Genomic DNA, 22,191 nt, shown 5'->3' on the forward strand with positions numbered 1-22,191 from the left:
CTGGTTTTATTTACAAAAAAAATATTGTATTTAAATTAAAGAACTCGAGGTCAGCTTCAATAACACAATCTAATGCCCACTTCGTAACGGAACGAATTGCCTTTTTAGTAACAAAACACAATCCACTTATCGAAACTGGGTCGATTTTACGTACAATTAATTCCAACTCAACCATTAACTAAGGGTTGATTCCGCTGGGGATTAAAGCCTATAACGTCAGCTCAGATTAATCCCCTTGTCCTTTTAACATTTAATGCAAACATATACCACATTGCTTTCCTTCATTTCTTTGAGCACGTTGCAGATTTTGGGCTTGATTTTGGCAGTGTGATATTTTATTGTGTGTGTGTGTGTGTGTGTGTGTGAAGATGGAAGTCAGTGTGATGTAGCCGGGCTCAGAGGCATATAGGCGGCAGAACATGCGCAGTGGCCGTTTGTGCCATATTGGAATGAGGTCGTGAACGAGAACGGCGTCAAGCTGGCGTTACGCAGCGCAATCAAAACCGGATGCGTCATGATTTAATCCTCAACGCGAAAAGCCCCGCTGTTGCTTTGCCAACGGAAATGACCACCCGTACTTATGGTGCTTTTATTTTGAAGTGGTAGACCGGGACTGCTGGGTTTTCATCACGTTCTCTTAACATTGCTGCGAGCGAGCAGGCGGAGAGGAACGGCATCTAAAAACCGACTTGGAAAAACTACTTAGCGGTAAGGGACGCATTTTGCGACTGAATATTCACATACTCTGTGTTGTTTGTAACTGTTTCCCAACGCTGTTTTGTATTGTGGTGGCGCATTCGTCTTTTTTCCCGTCTCTCAAAAAGATGAGTCGGCTTCGGTCGAGTGTAAGCGCCCTTATTGCTCGTCAGCCTGCTCTTATTGCTCAAGCTGTGACGTTCAGTAACTTGACTCGGACACAGGCGTTTTTACCATGTGTTCAGCGGGTCACACACGGTCGTTACACCTTAAGGATCGCATGTGTATTTATTAGACAGCAGTTGAATTATTTTCTCAGTCGATATTTGCCATGTTCTCCTCAGAGAGAAAGTTAGACCGTCGGCGCTGTAGTCTCTCTCTCTCTCTCTCTGCAAAGCCGCTGCGTTAATGGCCCATCTCTGTCTCAGACTGCTGCTGTGACTCCGTTCAAGCAGTGCAACCTGAAGCTAGTTTCACTTCAAGGTTTGTGTGGAAAATTCCAGAAATGTGCCCTTGGATAATTCCCTATTTCTAATGTCAAAGTCTTACATAATGAAGGTTGCACGACCTCAGCCTTTTTGTGTCTCAGTGAAGCTCTCTCAGCAAACAGCTGAATAAACTTACTGGTTGATATCTGCTCTTATTCTGATGTTTTGCTGGATGACGCCTCTTACGTTTGTGGAGTTGTCATTTTCCACGTTGACTTATAGCAGCCTATTTTCCCCCTGGCTCTTAACTTCCTATTGTGCAACTCTGGTGATCCGCTGGCAGCGCTGCTCCGGCTGACGTGCCGCTATGTGATTGCAACGAGCAGCGTTAGTACAACTGAATGATGCTGCCCTTTCTGTAGCATACTATGCCTGCTGGAGGGAAAAAATGTGCCTTTTCCCCTTTGCGCTCCTGGAAATCTGCAGGTTAGCCAGCCACAAAGAGGTCAGATTGGTGTAGCACAAGGTCCAACATCCACTGAGCAGGCAGTCTCCCATTGTATGATCTGAAACACAACAATAGTAGGCATGCTACAGCGTTGGCAGATATAAGCAGTGGTGGACAAAGTACTCAGCTTCATTACTTAAGTTAAAGTATAGATACTCCAGGTCAAATATTGCTCCAATACAAGTGAAAGTTGCTCTGTCAGATTGTTACTTGAGTTAGGGAGTGCTTGCTTTTAAAAATACTTAATTATTCAAAGTACTTCTTTAAAAAATCTTAAAACGTTGTATTTTCAAAATACATAAGTGCAGTAAAGAATACATAGAAGTACATTCTGTTACATTATGTTTATTTAGAAATCATTACTTGAAATCTCTAAAAACTATACCATGGAATAAAAACAGACACTAAGTTACTCCAAGCACAGACAACTAAGTTTGAAATGTTCATCTGGAATGAAACAAATGTTCCGTAGCTCAGCACGCTCTCTCAGGTTGGACAGTGTATTTTTGTACATTTGGGCAGAGTGGGAAACAGGGAGAACATTTCAAACCATACATATCATTCTTCATTTCAAAAACCTCTAACACGGGCTGAAGATATGGACATGGGTGCTCAGGTGGAGAATTATAGCCATCATTACCACCTCTACATGAACTGCCTGATCTGAGTAAAATTTGCTCTGTGTCTGCTCCACGTTCAACTGTGGAGACGCACGGTTTACAGGTATGGCTAAACCACTGAGACAAACAGAACTACACAAACACATTTTACTGTCTTAAGGATCAGATTTCAGAAAAGAGAAGGAAATTCATGAGCTGACTTTAAAGAAAAAGTAGTGAGTAACTAGAGCACTGATATAAATGCAGTGGAGTAAAAAGTACAATAGTTGTCTTCTGAATGTAGTGGAGTAAAAGTAATAAGTTTCCTCAAAAAATAATACTCAAGTAAAGTACTGATACTCAAAAGTGTACTTAAGTACTGTACTCCAGTAAATTTACTCTGTTAGTGTCCCCCATTGGATATAAGATAAAAACTCATACTGGGCCGACCTGTCATGCTATCAAGGTGGTATGGTGTGTAAATCTGCATCCAATTCAAAGGTCATTTTAACTAAGTTCCAAAACAACAACAGCTTGTTTTCTTATACTGCTGAAGACCGTCAGCCAGATGATGTTGGTTTCTCTTGTGCAGAGTCTTTAAACCTCATTCAATGATGTTTTAGTTTAAGGGTATTTGTGGTGATCACAATTCTATATTAAAAATGTTAAACGGCATTCTGTTGAACAATCTGCTTCCTGAAAGGATGAATAAAAGAGATAATCCAAACGTTCATCACATAACTTCTATCAACCAAAGTTATCAAAAAACTGTGAATGAGCATTGCAAATTATTCTGGGACGTTAACATAATTTATTGTATTTTTTAACTAATTTGAGCAACACAAATGACATTACCATTGCTTCTATTGTATTTGATGAAGGCAGAAAAAACAGAGACTGAGAAGTCATGACCAGGCACCATGAAACCAAAACGAAAGCTTTGGCTTAATGTCACAACAAAGAAGTGAGAACACAGGGTTTGTACTCTGGTTAGACAGAGCCTTTGAGCTACAGTGCTAATAGCACACACTGGTATAAAACCAACCAAAATAACACAAGTACATTACAGTCTGGCTTTGTTATTGTTGTAGTGTGGAGACAAACCAGGAAACTGCCTCTCTTTCTACCTACTTCCCTGCATACTATAAATAATAATCTATACATGATACACAGATGCCAGTAAAATAGCATTTTGGGAAATGTTTCAGCAATTAATTTCATTTATTGTTATATTTGTTTTTATGTCCTGTTGAATCTGTGTGAGCTTGTGTGTTTTTAAAAAAAAATTGATCTTATTCTAAGAGCTAAGAGAATATGATTCAGAGTGTGTTTGTAAAGAAGATGCAGTGTGGATCTGTTATCTCTGAGTACTTGTTTGTGTGTGTATGGTTTTACGTGGGTGTGTGCACATTTAGTCCTTTCTCTTTCAGGTTCAGTCAGAGTCTCGGGTGGTGCAGAAAGATTTAGTCAGGCTGCTGCTAGCTGTGGTCCATACAGACCACTTACTGTGTATGAAACAGGGGAAGTTGCATTTCTTCCTGTCTGCTTGAAACAAGCTGAGGCGTTGCTGTTCAAGAAAGTCAAGGCCGACAGAAAACCAGAGCTAGGCAGTAAAATAAGACCGATGGGGAAATGTGTCTGTGGAATTTTTTATGATCGCTCAGTGTTTATTTAAAAAGTATTAAACAGACTATTTCACGAATATGAGAAAGTCTTATTCTATCATAGTTTCATTGAATCAAAAACGCTGAAAAATAATTTGTTGAAGAAAGTGGATTATAGGTAGATTTATTTCATAAGGGCAAATTAAAAACAAAAAAAAACCTAATCACAAATTCATCATGACCCCATATGCTCAGCATCAGGTGTTAAAATATGTCTTCCTAAGTGTCAGTCTGTATTCCTCCTCCCGTCTCCACTGCTCTTTTTCCCTCTCTTATGTCAGGAGTGTGACCCCAGGACAATGAGGCCCTCTGGTGTGTGTTTTTCAGGGAGGGGGAGAGAGACAGAAGGAGTCTGGGGCAGGGTCGTGGGTGAAAGGTGGCGCTGATCCCGGAGGAGCACGGGGGTTGCTGTGGCAGTTTAGTCGTCAGGAGGGGGTTGCTTTGGGTAGCGGCCCTGGTTTTAATAGAGATGTCAGACTTGACAAAGACGGGCCTGACAGGCAGCCTGAATGGGGCTGACGTGACGGAGAAGCTCTCCTCAGCATCCCATGCACCACTCTCTCCTCTGTCGTCACGCCCTGTGTTCCCTTCTGTCTCATTCATGACATCTCTCTTGTTATATTTACTTATTTCATCTGCTTTTGCACAATGCTGCCGGTCAGTTTGATGTGTCACAGCTTGATGTGTGTGTCCACATCTATGTCAAGACTGTGATTGAAACCTTCACAGTGGGGTGGGAAACGGTGTATGGTCAGAGCTCCAAAAACATGAGTTAAGAGGTGGAGCCACCTAGATGGGTTTAATTGAATGTACTTCTCAGCGATGATGCACCATAGGGTGTTATGTAGGATTGATGGCAAATGTTCAGCATGTCATTTTTGGATCTTGCTCTTCATTTGTTTTTATACTGACTAAGTCCACAGCAAGATAAAAGCACCTGAATGCTGATTTAATTTGTTAACCAAGGACTTTGTGTCTGAAAATTCTGTGATGAAGCTTCAAGAGTCCTTGGTGCAGCTGCACAAAATTCAAACAAATCAAAGTTCGATTATGCTCTTACTTAATGCAAGGTTTGTTAACTGTTGAATGTTGTTTTTCTTGAGTCTGCTGTGTGGTTGCTGTTATATTCATGTGCCTGACAGCATACAGATAATACTTCTGTTATCTGTAGCTGTTGGCTGACACATTGTTTGCTGATAAGGACCATGTGTCATGCTGCTGCACTGTACCAAAAGTAGCCAGCTAGAGTAAGTCTTGATCACTGTTTCCAGCTCTTTGTGTAACTTTTTGCTGATACAGTTCTGCTTGTGAACTGCTGAGAGGGCAGTTACAAACTACCCGTATCACCTGTCTCATTAATCTTACAGTTGCTTCAAACAGGAGCAAGCTCAGAGATCATTCGGATACACAGTGATTTGTTTAAGCTTAACAAAAGGTTTTCTTCAGTCTGCAGATGGAGTTTTGGACCAGTATTTATTCATTTACTCTGGCTGCATAATAATCCTCCTCCTCTGTTCCTCCTCAGAGCTCCTGTGTTGGCCTTGAGGGGGCACCAGCATGAGTCAGGAGTCACCGGAGTCTGGTAAGAACCACTTTCTGAACAGCTGCGTGAAATGAGTAAGGTAATATGTTGGACAGCAGCTTGGAAAAAAATTAAAATGTGTTGTGTGTCTGTTCCAGATGGAGACTCTGCTCAGGATGTCTCCGACTTCAACTGGGATGACTACCTGGAGGAGACTGGATCTGTGTCTGTGCCTCATCATGCTTTCAAACATGTGGGTGTTGACAGCATTCACAGCTAACACACATCACTGCATGATTTTGGACTAGTTGGGATGATTATTTTTAAACAATCACTAAATATCTATGTAAAGGCCATTCTAAGTTTCAGCTGATAGTTTCAAATAGTGATAGACGGATATGTTTTTTTCAGGGCCGATACCGCTATTTGGAGCCGATATTCATTTGCAGTAAAAGGGGAAATATTGGCGTCAAAATTTTGAATAATACAAACTCAAACTCTTAACTTCGTTTAAATGCCTTTTAAGCATATGTTTATTAAACAGCTTTTCAGATTTGCAACATGTTAACTTTTTTTTTTATCTTAGACAATAGACATCTTTGTTTCAAAATTCTAACAAAAAGTGCAGGGAGCTGCCAGGGTAAGCAGCATGTCTTTTACAGTTAAATGAAAACTTAAACAAATAATCTTTCACTTATCTTTGTTTTATGGGGGTATTTCAGTGTTTTTGAAGTGGGGTTGTATGAGTTTTTAATCACTAGTAGTTGTAGGGGCCACAACGGATGCTGCTCAGCTCGTCTCCTGTGATGAGAAGCTGCAGGAGAAATGGAACACAAACTAGGCTACGGTTTCTGCAGACGGTGTCATTTCAGCCACGTGTATAATAACCCAGTTTTAAATTGATCTCTTATCGGCGGTCGGATTTTTAAAAAAGGCTGATGCCAATATACGTCAAAATGCTGAATATCTGTGCTGATAATCGGTCTATCCCTAGTTTCAAACAATGTTTAGTTTGAAATCAGAGCTTAAAGTTGTGGAATGTGTGAGCTAGCAAAGCTCGGAGTAATACATAAATCAGGTCATAAGAAACAGTTATGAAGGTATATATTTATAAGGAAATCAATAGAATAAACACACAAGTGGCTGCAGCACCACTTTATTAATGTTTTTCTGCACAGGGAACACATATAAAGCTGTGATTTAACTGTGCGGGTTCTACTGAAGTTCATTACTTCATGCATATGTTCTTCTGTCCTGGTCTCAGGTGGATCAGGGCCTGCAGACAGGACTGACTCCAGGCATGAAGCTGGAGGTGTGTGTGCGCTCCGAGGCTGACAGTCCTTACTGGGTGGCCAGTATCATCACCACATGTGGGCAGCTACTACTGCTACGCTACGAGGGTTACCAGGACGACCGGCGTGCGGACTTCTGGTGTGACATCATGATGGCGGACCTCCACCCACTGGGCTGGAGCCGCCAGAATGGGAGGACCATGAGGGCCCCTGAGGGTGAGGGTTCACTGGTGTTAAGATCATGTTGTTGTTTTTTGTCATTTGTGAGAGACGCTTGAAAAGTTGAAGACATCATATGAACATTCAGAAAGTTTCTTGGTGTCTTTGTAAGACTGAGTGACAAACTAATCAAACAATTTTTAGCTATTTAAAGGTGGAACTCAACCCAAGTATTTGCACTCTTGTTCAGCATAGCAAGGAGCATATTTCTTTTTTTCCAGTATACTGCTGAACTGCAGATTTCTCAACTGAAAGTGAAACAGTTTTGCCTGTCAAGTTTTCTTCCAAGCAGTTTTCCTCGTTGTTATTTTCAGTACAGACTCCAATCAGCATTTGACACCTTGCTGGTTTTACTGGTTGAAACAAAGAGATACTATGAAATAAAATACCAGAACAAATGAATGACTACATTAGTCTGTTTAGAATGTGAAAGCTACATGAAACACTGAACAACAGTGGAGAAAGTTGCTCACAGTTTGAAATTCATATTAGCTGCAATTCTCTGTTTTCATTGAATTCATTCCTGTAGTTACTCTTACATGGTTGGTGCTGTCATCAGACCAGTGAGAAAGTGTTTGTGTACGTGTGATTATGAGCCCACCTGGTTGTTTGGTTATTAAATAAACAGTTTGTGTACATGTCTGTGTATTTGTGTGTGTTCTCTGCCTCAGGTCTGCGTGAGAAGCACCAGGACTGGGAGGCTTTGCTAGAGAAGGCCCTGGCTGAGGAGTGCAGTGCGCCTGCCAATCTGCTGGAATTGGTAAGGCAGAGGAACGGAGCAGCTGTCTTGTCAGAAACTCCTCACACCCTGGGTGGGGCAGGTCTCTGTTTGTGCCAAGAATAATCTCCCCCACCAGAACTGATTTTTTTTAATCCAAAAAACAGACAATCCTGTAAAGTAAACTGTTAAGGCTCCAAGAAATCAAGTCAGACATCCTTCATTGCTGTTAGTGGTGAGGAAAGTTTGGAGATTACTACAGAAAAACTTCAATGTGACAGTTTATTCCCTCTGGTGATCAGTTAGTCTGCAGTTTGACACACACTCAAATGCTTTACAAATGTCATTTTGTTTAAGCAAGGGTTTAGCGAGTCTGTTACTCCCATTTTGAAATGTCATAAACCAGGATGAAAACATCACACTTAGAATGCCTGTTGGAATAAATGTGAAGTGAACTGAATATGTTTTTTACATCTAATATTAAGTCGTGTTTGTGCACTGGGCGTGAAGTCCCAAGTCTACCAAATACAAGACTCTGATCTATTGTGCACAGAACCGAGGCTGGGCTGCTGAAAGCAAATTGGCCTGTGAAATTCTTTAGAGCCATTAGTTAGCTTTCTGTGACTGAGCTTCAGTTCTGCCATTTAGTCATGCAGTACATTCTCTCCCTTTACAAATTCCTCGCCTTGCCTAGGCGTGTGTCCATTTCTGTTTGTGTAAGTGTGTGCTCTACTCTTCTAATTCACCACCTCTAACCTCCCGCCTTCCCCCTGCAGCCGCAGTGTGGTAGAGACCCAGTGGAGCTCCTGTGTGCAGGCTGCTATGTGGAGCTCCAGGACAACGAAGATCCGGGGCTGGCCTGGGCTGCCGAGGTAGAGGAGAACGTTGGAGGAAGGCTGAAGCTGCGCTTTTTAGGCACAGAGGGCCTGCCGGACACACCAGCAACCCTCTGGCTCTTTTACCTCCACCCACGCCTTCACCCACCCGGCTGGGCTGTAGAACAAGGCTGCACCCTCAGGCCTCCATCAGGTCAGTGGCACTGGCATGGGTCAAACTGTATTTTTAGATACAGAGGGAGATAATGATTTCTAGGTCTGAAGATTTTCTACCAAAGCAGATGGGAATTACAATTACAGTGGGGAGGGTAGATAAAGAGTTCAGATTGAAGCTGGGGACTAGATGCATGTCATATTGTGTGCTTTCGATTTATAGTTATGTATATTTTTACCATTTATAAAGGGGCATCAAATCTAATGTTTTAGGACTGACAACAAAAGAAAATCATACTCTGTTTATTTCAACTCGCTCCATTAAGTCTGTCATTTTTCTTTTTTTGTCACATTATCTCACTTACATCAACACTAAGACACATGCGTAGAGATAGAACACGAGGAGCCGATATTCAAATTGTGCTGGTGTCCCATCAGACCTTGAAATTGATTTTCCATGCAGACTTGGATAGATCATTGTTTTCAGAGATACAATAATCTAATGCCCTTCAAGTGAATCGGAGTTGTTTGTATGTGAGATGTAAGAAGTATCAGAGGCTGCATCTGTCTCCTGACACAGCTGGTCTGGTTCCACTGAAGCTACAGCTAAAAATATTCAATGCTCTGCTGCCTGTGTTTGTGTGTGTTTGGAGGGGGGTAACTTGCTTCAGTCCTTTTTCGAGATTATAACAGATTGTATTAAATAAGATGATTTGGAAACAAGATACAGTAGAGAGTTAGAAACAACTATTGTCTTTTTTTTTATACATTACTTGTACTTTAACATTCCATAAAAGAACAGGGAAGATATATTATTTTATGATACAAGCTGGAAGTGAGGTACCCAAAAATGACCTATATCTATATTATTATCATTTCTTTGAGTCTGTATCAACCCTAGTGTGCTTGGATATGATGTCTTTTTTTTTGTTTGCAAAGTTGTGGAATGATTCCTTTTAATTATTTGAGCTTATTTGAAAAGACTTAATACATTGTTGGGTCCTATTTGGATGTCAAGAGCAAAGAGCAAGCTGTCTCTAGATCAATTTGCTGAGTAGAGTTAAACTTAATCAGATCTATGTTTTGCATACATTTTTTTTAATTAAAACCTGCTCCACACTGACCAACTGCCTCACTGAAATAAAATCCTAGGTGCGAGCGATAACCTCCTCTCGTTTCAACATCATATCAATCACATCACCAGAGCTGCCTTCTTCCATCTCAAAAACACAGCTCATCTCCGCCCTTCACTCTCCTTCCCTGCCTCTGAGACTCCGGTCAATGATTTCATCACACCATGAATTGACTCCTGCAGAAGCATTCTTTATGGTCCATCATGCAAAGTCCTCATTAAATTCAAGTACATCAAGAACTCTGCTGTTCACCAACCCACACACTCCCTGCTCCCACGACCACATCACACCTGTCCTTCAGAGCCTCCACTGGCTCCCTGTTCCACAACACATCCAGTTCAAAGTCCTTCTCTCAACCTTCAAAGCCCTCCAAAACCAGGCTCCTTCCTGCATCACTGACCTGCTCCACTCCCACACTCCTGCCTGCAGTTTCCGCTCCTCCAATGCCAAACTCCTCTTTCTACTGTACTCAGGATCAAGCACTTGAACCTCATTTTAGCCTTTTCCCATGCTGGCCCTTCCCTCTGGAACTTTCTCCCCAAACACATCTGAGACTGCCAAGATTCAAATCACAAGTCCCACCTTTTCAGAACTGCTTTTCGCTGCTGTTGCTTTTTTTAACCTTTGTCTTTATGTGTTGTTCTCCTATTATAATGTGATATTTGTCAAGTGTCTTTCAGTATATGAAAAAGCGCTTTATAAAAAAGAATTATTCATTTTATAATTATTAACCATGCCCAAGCCATCAGGAAGGCAGTTGGAGCTCATCCACCGCTGATTTTTTGTGTTTGTTTGTTTCAGCTCTGTTGGCCCTACGGCCAGAGAAAGAGTGGGAGGAGGTGAGACAGAGGATCAGTGACCTGCCTCAGGATGAAGCTCTGACTGCTGAGTTCAATAAGGTACTGCCAACCCTGCTTTTATTTGTTGTTGACCCAGAAAAAAATATATTTTCAGCTAATTAAGCTTTGATAACAATGCGTAAATGAAAAGTTCAAAAATTGAGTAAGTTCAAAAGTAAAACAATCATTCACATATTAGAGCTGATCTTTTAAACATTACTCTGTGTGTGTGTGTGTGTGTGTGTGTGTGTGTGTGTGTGTGTGTGTGTGTGTGTGTGTGTGCGTGTGCGTGTGCGTGTGTGTGTGTTTTCTTAAAGGAACATCCTGTTATCGCTGCTCATTGTTTTAAAGAAGGTATGAAACTGGAGGCTGCTGACCCTGCTGCTCCTATTTCCATAAGACCTGCCACTGTCACCAAGGTAACAGACTTTCATATCAAATCCGTCTCCACTATGCTGCAATATTGTTCCCCAGTTTGTTGTTAATTGACCCTGTTTTTCACTCTTTCTGTAATTATAGCCACACTGTCTTTATGTTGAAACTGCATCATGATTAACTAAAATGTGTTCTTTATAGTCAAACAGTCAAGTAGATCCCTTTACTTAACACTGTCTGTAGACGGTTGTATAGGTATCTTGAAGTGTTAAAATAATGAACCTCTTCTCTACTTCAGGTGTTCAATGAGCAGTACTTCCTGGTGACGATGGACAATCTTTGTGGTACTGAGGAGAAAGACATTGCTAGAAGGTCTTTTCTGTGCCACAGAGACAGTCCAGGGATCTTCCCTGCTCAGTGGAGCCTCAAAAATGGAGTGCCTCTAAGCCCTCCACCAGGTCTGCTCTTTGTAATGATGTCCATCTAAAACCAGTTCTGTCAAGATCATTCTTATAGTCTTTCTCAGGCTGTCTGTTGCCTAATTGACTTCGTTCTTTCTTTCTTTCTTTCTTTCTTTCTTTCTTTCTTTCTTTCTTTCTTTCTTTCTTTCTTTCTTTCTTTCTTTCTTTCTTTCTTTCTTTCTTTCTTTCTTTCTTTCTTTCTTTCTTTCTTTCTTTCTTTCTTTCTTTCTTTCTTTCTATTATCTTGAACAGGATACCAGGGCTCAGACTTTGACTGGGCAGATTACCTGAAGCAGTGTGAGGCAGAAGCAGCTCCTCAGCATTGCTTCCCATCTGTAAGTGAACCTTTTGACCCCTTTTACACCAATTTCCCTCTTTACTCTGAATCAGAGCTGGCTCTCTTCATCTACAACACACCACCAGCTGCTGGCAGGATCCAAAATGGATTCATGAATTCAGACAAACCAACACATGACTCCCAGTGAATTTTGTGCTCTCAATTGATCATTGTCAACAATTAAATGTGAAAATGGTTGACTTGGGTTTAGCTTTGAAACTCTCGACCATGTGACCTAATAAGATGCCCCTGTACATGGGTGGGGTTTGCACATAAAGACTCTATTTGCAGCCTTCATTATTGTGTGCAACATATTTCATATTTTGCTGTTGCATACTTTAAAAACATTAAATGAAACATCTTCCTGACAGGTTACAGAATGTGGTCAAATTAGATTTTTCCCATTTTACTTACAGCGTAATCAAATGTCACAATTGTACCAGGTCCCCACAGAGTGAACAGCCGCCTCACTGAGAATTTAATTATTTTTTATTTTAACATGGACAACCATTATTTGCTGTGGAAAATAGCAACCTATCTCTGTTTCCCTGCTAGGAGCAGAGTGACCACTGCTTCAAAGAAGCCATGAAACTGGAGGCTGTCGACCCCCTGTCACCTGTAAACATTCACGTGGCCACCGTCACCAGGGTCAAAGGGCAACATGTTTGGCTGAGCCTGGAAGGTAAGATTAAAAACAAACTAAGAATGTGTTTATTTTGAGATATGGAAGTAGAAAGTGATTGTGTATAATTCCCATGCAGTCCCACAGTATAACTGTGATGTCATCTAAAGCTTTAATGTGTAATGTGCAGCTATATAATCTGAATATGTGAAGCTCTGGAGCTGTTAAACATTAATTCTATTCAAGAATGTGAGACACCCAGATTAAGAGTAATTCAATAATTCAAACCTAGAATCTCTGCTTTGATCTCATTTAGACTCAAACATTAGTTTTCAAAACTAAAGAGAAGACATTGCAACAGCATAATATGTTGCAAGCATAGACTGTATAAAATATGGACGTAGTATCCGTGACGTCCCCCATCTGTTTCTGAAGCGCTGTTTGAGGCAAATCGGCGGCGGCACCCATATTGCTGCTGTCAAGCCAGTGTGATATAAAGAGGCGGAGTTTGAGCCTCCTAGCCAACAGCTGCAGCGTTCCGGCAGGCAGCTGTGCCTCTCATTGGAAGACTCGTAATCTCAATATCTTCGAAATTGCTGCGTTAGAAAAAAATTCATCCCCCTCACAATGAAAGCAGATCAAGAAATTAGCTATCCAGACTACACACGTCTTTTGTACCAGGCTGTAAACATGTTTATTTCTGCTGTAAAGATCGGCTTCTACCCATTCATGTGTATGTGACTTCCGGTACTTCCGGAGCCAGCCTCAAGCGGATCCTCGATGAACTGCAGCTTTTAACACTTCCGCATTGGACTCATATTTTTAGACCGGAGGTTGCCGCTTGGTTGCAAGCACCTTAATTTTTGATAAAATAACAGAAGATAAGCAAAAGTTGAATTATAAAGTTGAAAGACTGTCTCTCAGAAAAACTTATTGAGATGTATTGACCGTGATGTTTCCTTGTTGGCAAATAGCTTTACAGTTAAAAGCTACAGATAAACTGATTTACAGGGTTGATGTTTTGACATTTATACAACAGCATATGTGTATACATGTACACATATGACATGTTGCCCTTGCTTAGTTAAGATATAGTAAAGTAATGTGTGTATGTTCTTCAATTCATTCAGACAAGTTAATAAAAAATAAGAAGTTACTGCCACACAAGGCATGATGTCAGTAATGTCAGTTCCTTGTTGCATTGTATTGAGTTTTTTACCTCACCAGAGTCAGACTGTAATATCTGTACCACTGGTCTCTGTTTATTATGATGACATTTTAATCTTGCTGTGTGTGAATGTTTGATCAGGACCGAAGCAGCCACTGCCAGAGCTGATAGTTCATATAGACTCTCTGGACATCTTCCCTGTCAGCTGGTGTGAGACTAATGGCTATCCACTCGTCTACCCCATCAAACCCTCAGGTACACAACATAAGTGATCATAATGGACTCTTTAAATCTCTGCCATAACTAGACTATGTCTAATGCTGGTAGATGATACAGGGTATTACTCTGAACTCTGAAATAGATGATAATGTAAAATGGGCTCACATTGGTCCACCAACATAAGTAGGCATGGCTGACATTAGTTTCTCCTTGTTTTTCAGTTGAAAAAGAGAGGAAGGTAGCTGTGGTGCAGCCTGAGAAACAGTGAGTATTTAAAGAAGGGAAGGTTGCTCGTGATTTATTGGTTTGAATGGATGGAGTTGGATTCTTTTTAAACGTCAGATTTCTTTTTTGTCACTTTATAGCCGAACTCCACCAAAATCACCTGATTCTGTCAAGCAGCAGATGGCCTCCCAGTCAGAAACAGGTGAGTGTGGAATGTCTCAGGTGTCAGTGAAGGAATAGATTGTGTGATATCTCTGGTCTAATGTGCATCAATGTGTTTAGTGGTAGTTTCATAATTTGAGTCTCATTTCGTGTCCATGTGCAGGACATGGTAATGGAAAATACTGCTGTCCCAAGATCTACTTCAATCACCGCTGCTTCTCTGGGCCTTACCTTAATAAAGGACGCATTGCAGAGCTGCCTCAGTTCATCGGCCCTGGAAACTGTGTCCTGGTTCTCAAAGAGGTGAGAGAGGCCATTCATCAAAGCTCAATTCTGAAACACATGCAAATGTTGATGGTGATGGTTTAGAATTTTTACTTAGCCATGCTAGTTGCAGGATTCTATGTAGGGCAATGTGGGTTGTTGGATCTGCATATCGGAAGGATTGTCACTGATTTTGTTCTGACAGACTACATAGAGGAATGATAAACTATCAGGAACTGCTATTTAGCCATTTAGTTTTTGTCGAATAGAAGCCTTTTTTCCACGACCAAATGTCTACAAACCTAATAGTATTCCTATTAGCTTTAGTTTTACTTCACATCAAACCCTAATTAGCCAGTAGTAACATTCCTGCATGCTTATCTGAGAGGGTGCACATTTTAAAGATTATACATCTGAAAAACAAACATCAGTGTCAGGTTTATCACTGAGAGAATGTTAGCAATGTGAGTGTGTAACTTTAAAGCACGGATGTGTCCAAGTGTCAGAGCTGCTGGCATGGCTGTGCTGACTCAATGTCTCATGAATGTTCAACACTAAGTAGTGTTATGTTCGACGGGGCTGATGACTTCTGTGTTGTATCATGGGGTTGATAGTGCTTTTTCCATTCTTTGTGGTGTCCTTGCTATCATGACACAATGTCACCATTTAATAACTAATGGCACACAGTGCAGAGACCATTATGGTCTGCTTATCTACTGCCATTCAACATGTTAATATTGATAAAATAGATGTCTCAAAATGAATATGGTGTTTCATGTAAAAATGACAAAACCCAGTTTAACAATTAAGGACCAAACACTCCATCTCCAGGTAACCTGTATGTGTTGCCTGTTGGTCCCTTGTCCAGGTGTTGACTCTGCTGATAAACTCGGCCTACAAACCAAGCCGTGTGCTGAGGGAGCTGCAGCTGGACCAGGAGAGCCGCTGGCAAGGCCATGGAGAGACACTCAAAGCCAAGTAAGCGGGGAAACATTCAAAAATCTCTGCTCTGGAGAAAATCTGCAGTAATAGTAGGAGTGTTAAAAGGTGGCCTATTTTGAGACACATGCTGGAATAAACAAGTACATGAATGAACAAATGGAAATAAATATCATCCTGAAGCAAATATTGAGCCAACAAGCTCTGGCTTTAATTTAAGTGAGGCCTTGCTCAAGTTTGTCTTTTTTCTTAAAATCCACATGTAGTTTTATGACCTAATGTTTGGTTGAAATGTAAAAAAATAAATAAATCACATTTTATTGACTCTGTAATCGTCTACGCCAGGTACAAGGGAAAGAGTTACCGGGCTACGGTGGAAATAGTTCGCACTGCTGACCGTGTTGCAGACTTCTGCAGGAAAACCTGCATCAAGCTGGAGTGCTGCCCGAACCTGTTTGGACCTCGTATGGTTCTGGACCGCTGCTCCGAGAACTGCTCCGTCCTCACCAAGACCAAATACAGTAGGTGGTTTATAGGATAAGTGACTGCTGGTTGTTGAGGCTTCAAATGATTCATTAAATGATGTGAGGTGTAAATCTGTACACTTAATGTCAGATGTGACCTTAATTCTATGCACTGTACAAACTTGCTCTATTTTAACACTATTTTAATTTGTGTTGGCCCTGAATAGAAATGATCATTGACTACATAAGTGTTCCCTTACGGATAAAGATTTTTTGTGAAGCGGGATAGAGCTGGTTAGACTCTCCACAGGAAGCGAGTAAGCTGAACTGTATCCACAGCACAAAGTCGCAGATTTGTAGATATGTTTACTTGCTGCTGCTCTAAAGCTTTGAGATTAAGAAACTGATGCAATTTGAAAGCAACAGTAACTGATTACACTTTCTCTTTTATCTCTTATGTGTTCAAATCACTCATGACAGCACATATCCTCCAAACACTACTACTACTACTACTTACAGTCTATTAATCAACGCTTTTTATGTGTGGTGAATTAAAAAAACCTGATAGATCTAATTTCCATCCATATTAATAATTAAGTTTCCCAGACATCAAACGTAACATTACTCACTAAGCATGTTGTCTTCTCACCAGCATACTACTATGGGAAGAAGAAGAGTAAACGCGTAGGCCGTCCACCCGGTGGCCACTCCAACCTAGAGGGTGGAGTGAAGAGAAGAGGGAGGAGGAGGAAGAGGAGGAAGCAGCTCTTTGTGCACAAGAAGCGACGTTCCTCAGCTTCAGTTGACAACACGCCTGCTGGATCTCCTCAGGTAATGCACTCATATACTCTTCATCAATAATGACTTCACATTTCACCTGAATCTGTGCTGATGGAGGGTACCACTGGCTCACAGGGCAGCGGAGAGGAAGAAGATCTGGATGAGGACGACTCCCTGACTGAAGACTCTGGCTCAGAGCTGCAGGATGATCTCCAAGATGATTCTGAACAATCATATGGGAAGTCTCAGCCAACCACGCCGTCCCCCTCCCCGCCAGCAACACCTAGGCCCACCCGCCGGCGCCGGAAACCTCGCTCACCTTCATTTTCTGATGATGAGAACAGACCTCCTTCACCAAAGGTAAGAAAAGACAGAATGGCTGTAAAAAGATCATGAGATAAAAAAGTTAGAAATAGATACATAACACTTTGAAGATATTTGTCTTGTGGTGTTATTATAGATGAACAATAGGCATGTTAAGAAATACTCTAATGTGCACTACTAGTAAAACATTTTTACAGTCTAACCCTCCAATTTCCTTCAAAACAACTGCCCCTGTACGCCTAATCTATTCCAGTGAGATTTTGAACAATATGTTCACTGTGAGCTGAACTTTCTCCAAACACCTTACAAGGGAATAAACAAGAACCAAGCTTCCAGTGTTTCTTTTCTGATGTTTACATCTGATAGCCGTCTGCTTAGCATCAATTCTAAGGTTTTAAATAAGTTGTTAGCCTCTCCACTTCAGCCCTGAGATCTTGCATAGTCTCTGTCTGACTCGCCCCGTCTGTGTGTTCATAGACCTCAAAGACTGAGCCCCCTCAGAAGTTGTGTTTGGACACCAGCCCCCTGGAGTGGAGCGTTACTGATGTGGTTCGCTTCATCAGGACCACCGACTGTGCACCTCTTGCACGGATTTTCCTGGATCAAGTAAGAAATACTCACATACTTGATAACCACTCTTCCTCCTCATCTCTAATGTAACAAGGGTATCAAACTGTTGTATTATATCCAGAGTCACAAATGCAAAACATTGTCATGTCCAATTATAGAAAATGCCTCACATCAATTTATGTCTTTACAGGAGATTGACGGACAAGCGCTGCTGCTGCTGAATCTCCCAACAGTGCAAGAGTGTATGGACCTGAAGCTGGGACCGGCCATTAAGCTGTGTCACCACATTGAAAGAGTCAAGCTGGCATTTTATCAACAGTTTGCCACGTAGCTGAAGGGGAATGAACATGGACTGTACCACATCCTGCACTGTTATTTATCCTGCAAAAAACACCCTACTTCCCAATTCTGGCAATTCTAACTCTGAACGTAAACTGAGAGAGCTACGTTATCTGTCCACTGGAAAATCAACAAAGAAGTCAAGACCTACCATCAAAAACAGTTCACATGCTCTTCAGAAAAGGCAGAGGGGGATGACTTAAAGACAGAAGAATTCAAGACACTCAAATGCCGTAAACTAAGTGAAATACATTGACTAATCCCAGCATATTCTGCAGATCAGGACTCAATAAACAAGCCATCTTCGAGGCCTTGCTTCCTGGTTTAATCAGGTTGGTTTTTTGTGTGGTTCTGGAAAAAAAATGGCATAAAAACATATTTTTGGCTGCTGAGTGTCTCATAATTCTCATGTTTGTCTGTTTCTGTATGGTGAAAAGTGACTAAGCGCCTCCCCTTCAACCTCATTGTCATGTTCTGTCTTTTCATGGTTTACAGCCTGCACTGCTGTCTTCAATAGTTAACACCTCTTAACAGCTTTTATTGTAATACTTAAGACCTATAACATTTGTTGTCTGCTAGTCAGAACTTGCTGTCATCTGCTGGAGATTTGAACTCGTGAAGTCTTGCCACCACATCTGGTGGTTTCCTACTCAAGTCTGATTTTGCTGAAAAGATGTTAAACATTTGTGGTGTGAATGAGGGTACAAACACAACATATGACAACTAAAAAAAAAGTTTTTCCCCCAATATCCATGTCACTGAAAAACCCAAATGTTGAAAGACCAACAGATTGTGATACATTGTCCTAATGGGTGCTTGATTTACTCATTAGCAGCACCTATAGGTAAAGATGAGAATAGTTGAAAAATTAAAAACAACCAATTACATTTAGCTAAAGCCAGCTTCTGTGGAGCCCGAGGTACAGTTATACTAAACTAGATGTCGTTGCATGACAGGAGTTTGGTTTTTGTTTAAATATTAAATGTGTATACTGTCATCATACTCTTTGCAAATGTTATCCTGCTGAATTAAGATACAATGTCCTTAACAACACATTCAAGGGGCGCCATTTTGTAGAGATCAAGTTGCTTTCTTGTACAAGCTTCTGCAGTATGGAAGAGCTGTTTACAGTTTTATGACTCTGTAATGAAAGCACAAGAAAAACTCTACTGTATAGATTTATGCAAATGACTGCATGTTTGTAAATAGTGTAGATAATCTAATGTCTTCTAGTACAACAGGGTGATCAGAAATAATAATTATTGAGCAATTAACTTTCAGCAAGCAATCTGTAAATCTGAAACAATATATTTGCACAGAATAGACCTAAACTTCTCATGGTGTACGGTTTGAACCAATTCAGCTACAATTAATTACCTGAGCCATTTATTTCAGTCGTTTTACGGTAAAATAAATGACATTTTCAAGCAATGCGATAATCTGTAAATGTTTTGTTAATCCGTCTTTTTTTTCTCTGTTTACTAGTTTCTGTTACAAAAGTGTGATCTACTGTGATGTGCTTCTTTTGTGAGTTCAATTTCTGCAATTTGTTAGTCAGCTCTTTTGTGGTTTTCACTGTACTACGGCTTTTCATTTCATGTTTGATGATCATAACAGCATTTTAAACAAAGAATTCAAATTAAACTTTCAACAGTGACTACTTTTTTTTTTCTTTTCAACTTTATTTCAGATGTACATAACAAACAATGGGTACATTCAGAAGGAGCATCATACATAAACAATCATTAAGGACATAGAAACAATACAGCTATAGTTGTTAATTTAAGGTAAATGAGAAATGATACATACATAGAAAATAAATAATAAAATAAATTGAGTAAGGAGAGGGAATAATTTTATAATTCAGTGAGGAATTCTTTTAGAGAATCGTATATTTTAAGTGCTCTTGGTCCTTTCATTATTTTCAATGATTTTAGGTATAGCTGGAATTCATTTAGAAAAACAACAAATTTGGGGGGAGATTTCATAGTCTTGTTTTTATGAATAAAGAATTTTGAGAGGCACAGGATTATGTTACAGCAGATTTCATCACTTTTATTTGTTAATATCAGACAGAAAGTTATGTCATTAATTTTATTTTTATTTTTTTAATATTTTATATGTAACTTTTTTAATGTAACAAGACAAAACAAATACAATCAAACAGGGGCTCAGATATGTGAAATGAAATAAAATGAATAAAATAAACAGATAAATAAATAAATTGAAAACACGTGAAGAAAATGTTAGTTGAGAAATTATTTTAAATGACAAAATAAACGAAGAGAAGTAATAAAATAAATAGAAATTCATATATATATATACATACAAACACACATGCACACATATGCACACACATATGCACACACATATGCACACATATGCAAACACATATGCACACATATGCAGTTATGTCATTTATTGAAAAGGAAATTGGATTGGATTTCATTTTTACTTTTAACCATTCATGGATATCAGTCCAGAAGGTTTTCACAGTTTGGCATGAAAAGAAAACACGGTTCGTCGACTCCAGGGGGCATAAATTGTCTTCAAATTTAAAGTGTGCACAGAGTAATTCTTTAGAAGGATAAATATTGTTCATAATTTTAAAGTGTGTATCTTTTGCTTTGAGTGGTATAGAGAAAGTGAGGTACATCATCTTAAATTTTCCGTTGATTTTTTGTCAAATTTGTGTAAAATATCATTCCTGTTCTGTCTACCTGGGAATAGTGTTTCATTAAGATTATTTCTTATCAATTTATTATTACATTTTTATCTAGGACTGACAATCCCTGAATGGACAATGAAGGTAGAGTTGTGGAGCTATTCTTGGGTGTGTCATTTTATTTTTTGTTAGGAATACAAATTGTTGGGGAAGTGCTTTGTGGAGTTTAATAAAATCAGATTCTGGGGGGTTGAAATTATGCTTGCCACAGAATTGTTCAGAATTCAGAAGATTACCATCTGTATCCATTATGTCACTTATAAATCATATGTTTCTCTCATGCCAGTCTGCATAGAATAAAGATTTGTTTTTATGTAAAATATATCTGCTATTCCACAGAGTGACGTATAACATTTTCCAGTACAACAGTATTTGTTTGTGAAATTCTGATAGTAAAACAGGTAATTTATCAATAGTGTAGTCTGCTGTTAGCAGAAACTTCAAGCCTCCAACTTTATTAAATATATGATTTGGGATACAGTACCAGAAAGAGTTGCTGCGATTGATCCAGGATTTTAGTGTTCCATTAAGGCAATCAAAGTCAATAACATTTAGGCCACCATCCTTTATGTCTTTAGTTATATCACTTTTCTTCACATATGCTTTATTTTATGCTGACGACACACACAACTGTATCTCCCTGTAACACCAAACACCACCACAAACCTCTCACTCCTCAATGACTGTCTGACAGATATAAAACTATGGATGTCAGCAAACTTCCTGAAACTTAACTCTGAAAAAAACAGAAATGCACCCTCCCCTCCAGTCCTCCCTTGGTTCCCTGTCACACAATGTGAAAACAAATGTCAGAAACCTCGGAGTGACCTCTGACAGCAACTTATCTTTTGAAAGACATATTAATAAAACCATCCAGTCTTGCTTTTATCACCTTAGAAATATTGCACGGATAAGATCTATGCTGGCTTTTAATGACACCCAGACCATTATTCATGCTTTTATTTCTTCTAGACTAGATTATTGTAATGGGCTTTTAACAGGTTTAACTCAAAAATCTCTCAATAGATTACAACTGGTACAAAATTCAGCAGCAACACTTTTAACTAAAACCATGAAGAGAGAGCACATTACTCCTGTTTTAATGACCCTACACTGGCTGCCCATTGCTTTTAGAATAGATTTTAAGGTTTGACTTATCACTTTTAAAGCACTTCACGGCCTGGCCCCTGAATATATCTGTGATTTGCTGTCACCCTACCAGCCTGGGTGCAGCCTCAGATTCTCAGGCAGGAACCTCCTTAAAGTTCCTGTCACAAAGTTAAAATCTAAGGGTGACCGAGCGTTTGCTGTGCAGGCTCCACGACTGTGGAACGACCTGCCTGAGGATCTCAGGCAAGCAGCATCAGTATTTTCTTTTAAATCACAGCTGAAAACATATTTATATCGAAAGGCCTTACTGTGATATTGTTTTATCCACGATGTTACATTTATTTTTAATCTACTTTTATTCATTGTTATCTTTTATTCACTCATTGTTTTATTTATTTTTTTACTGATTTTAATTGTTTTATTGTTTAATTGCTTTTAGCAGTTTCTCTTTTACTCTTTTTTTTAGCTGTTCCTCTTAAATTGTCTTGCCATCCCATATA

General features: G+C 39.9%; 1 protein-coding gene across 2 annotated transcripts; it reads left to right on the forward strand.

Annotated features, from left to right (window-relative positions):
- The first annotated feature begins 421 nt into the window (after nucleotides 1–421).
- On the forward strand, nucleotides 422–19,372 carry sfmbt1 (Scm like with four mbt domains 1). Of its 2 annotated transcripts, none has more exons than XM_034691071.1 (21): nucleotides 422–708; nucleotides 5,421–5,477; nucleotides 5,576–5,670; nucleotides 6,682–6,925; nucleotides 7,600–7,688; nucleotides 8,423–8,675; nucleotides 10,570–10,667; nucleotides 10,925–11,026; nucleotides 11,281–11,440; nucleotides 11,696–11,778; nucleotides 12,336–12,462; nucleotides 13,712–13,825; nucleotides 14,011–14,053; nucleotides 14,155–14,216; nucleotides 14,340–14,479; nucleotides 15,309–15,418; nucleotides 15,725–15,900; nucleotides 16,496–16,674; nucleotides 16,759–16,983; nucleotides 17,425–17,553; nucleotides 17,708–19,372. In XM_034691071.1, exons 2-21 carry the CDS (start codon nucleotides 5,453–5,455, stop codon nucleotides 17,846–17,848), a joined length of 2,595 nt encoding a protein of 864 aa, XP_034546962.1. In that variant the 5' UTR covers nucleotides 422–708; nucleotides 5,421–5,452; the 3' UTR covers nucleotides 17,849–19,372. The 2 variants fall into 2 exon arrangements, with proteins under 2 accessions (XP_034546962.1, XP_034546968.1); XM_034691077.1 differs by lacking the exon at nucleotides 422–708 and adding an exon at nucleotides 1,161–1,179.
- The last annotated feature ends 2,819 nt before the right edge of the window (nucleotides 19,373–22,191 follow it).

The sequence above is a fragment of the Notolabrus celidotus genome, chromosome 1 (genome assembly GCF_009762535.1).
Source record: "Notolabrus celidotus isolate fNotCel1 chromosome 1, fNotCel1.pri, whole genome shotgun sequence".
Lineage (NCBI taxonomy): Eukaryota > Metazoa > Chordata > Actinopteri > Labriformes > Labridae > Notolabrus > Notolabrus celidotus.

Excerpts from the sequence above, each read along its gene's own strand:
- sfmbt1 (XM_034691071.1), top strand. The coding sequence starts at position 5,453 with ATGAGTCAGGAGTCACCGGAGTCTG. Across the intron at positions 5,478-5,575 it reads TCAGGAGTCACCGGAGTCTG|ATGGAGACTCTGCTCAGGAT; the intron begins GTAAGAACCACT and ends TGTCTGTTCCAG. Across the intron at positions 10,668-10,924 it reads TGACTGCTGAGTTCAATAAG|GAACATCCTGTTATCGCTGC; the intron begins GTACTGCCAACC and ends GTTTTCTTAAAG.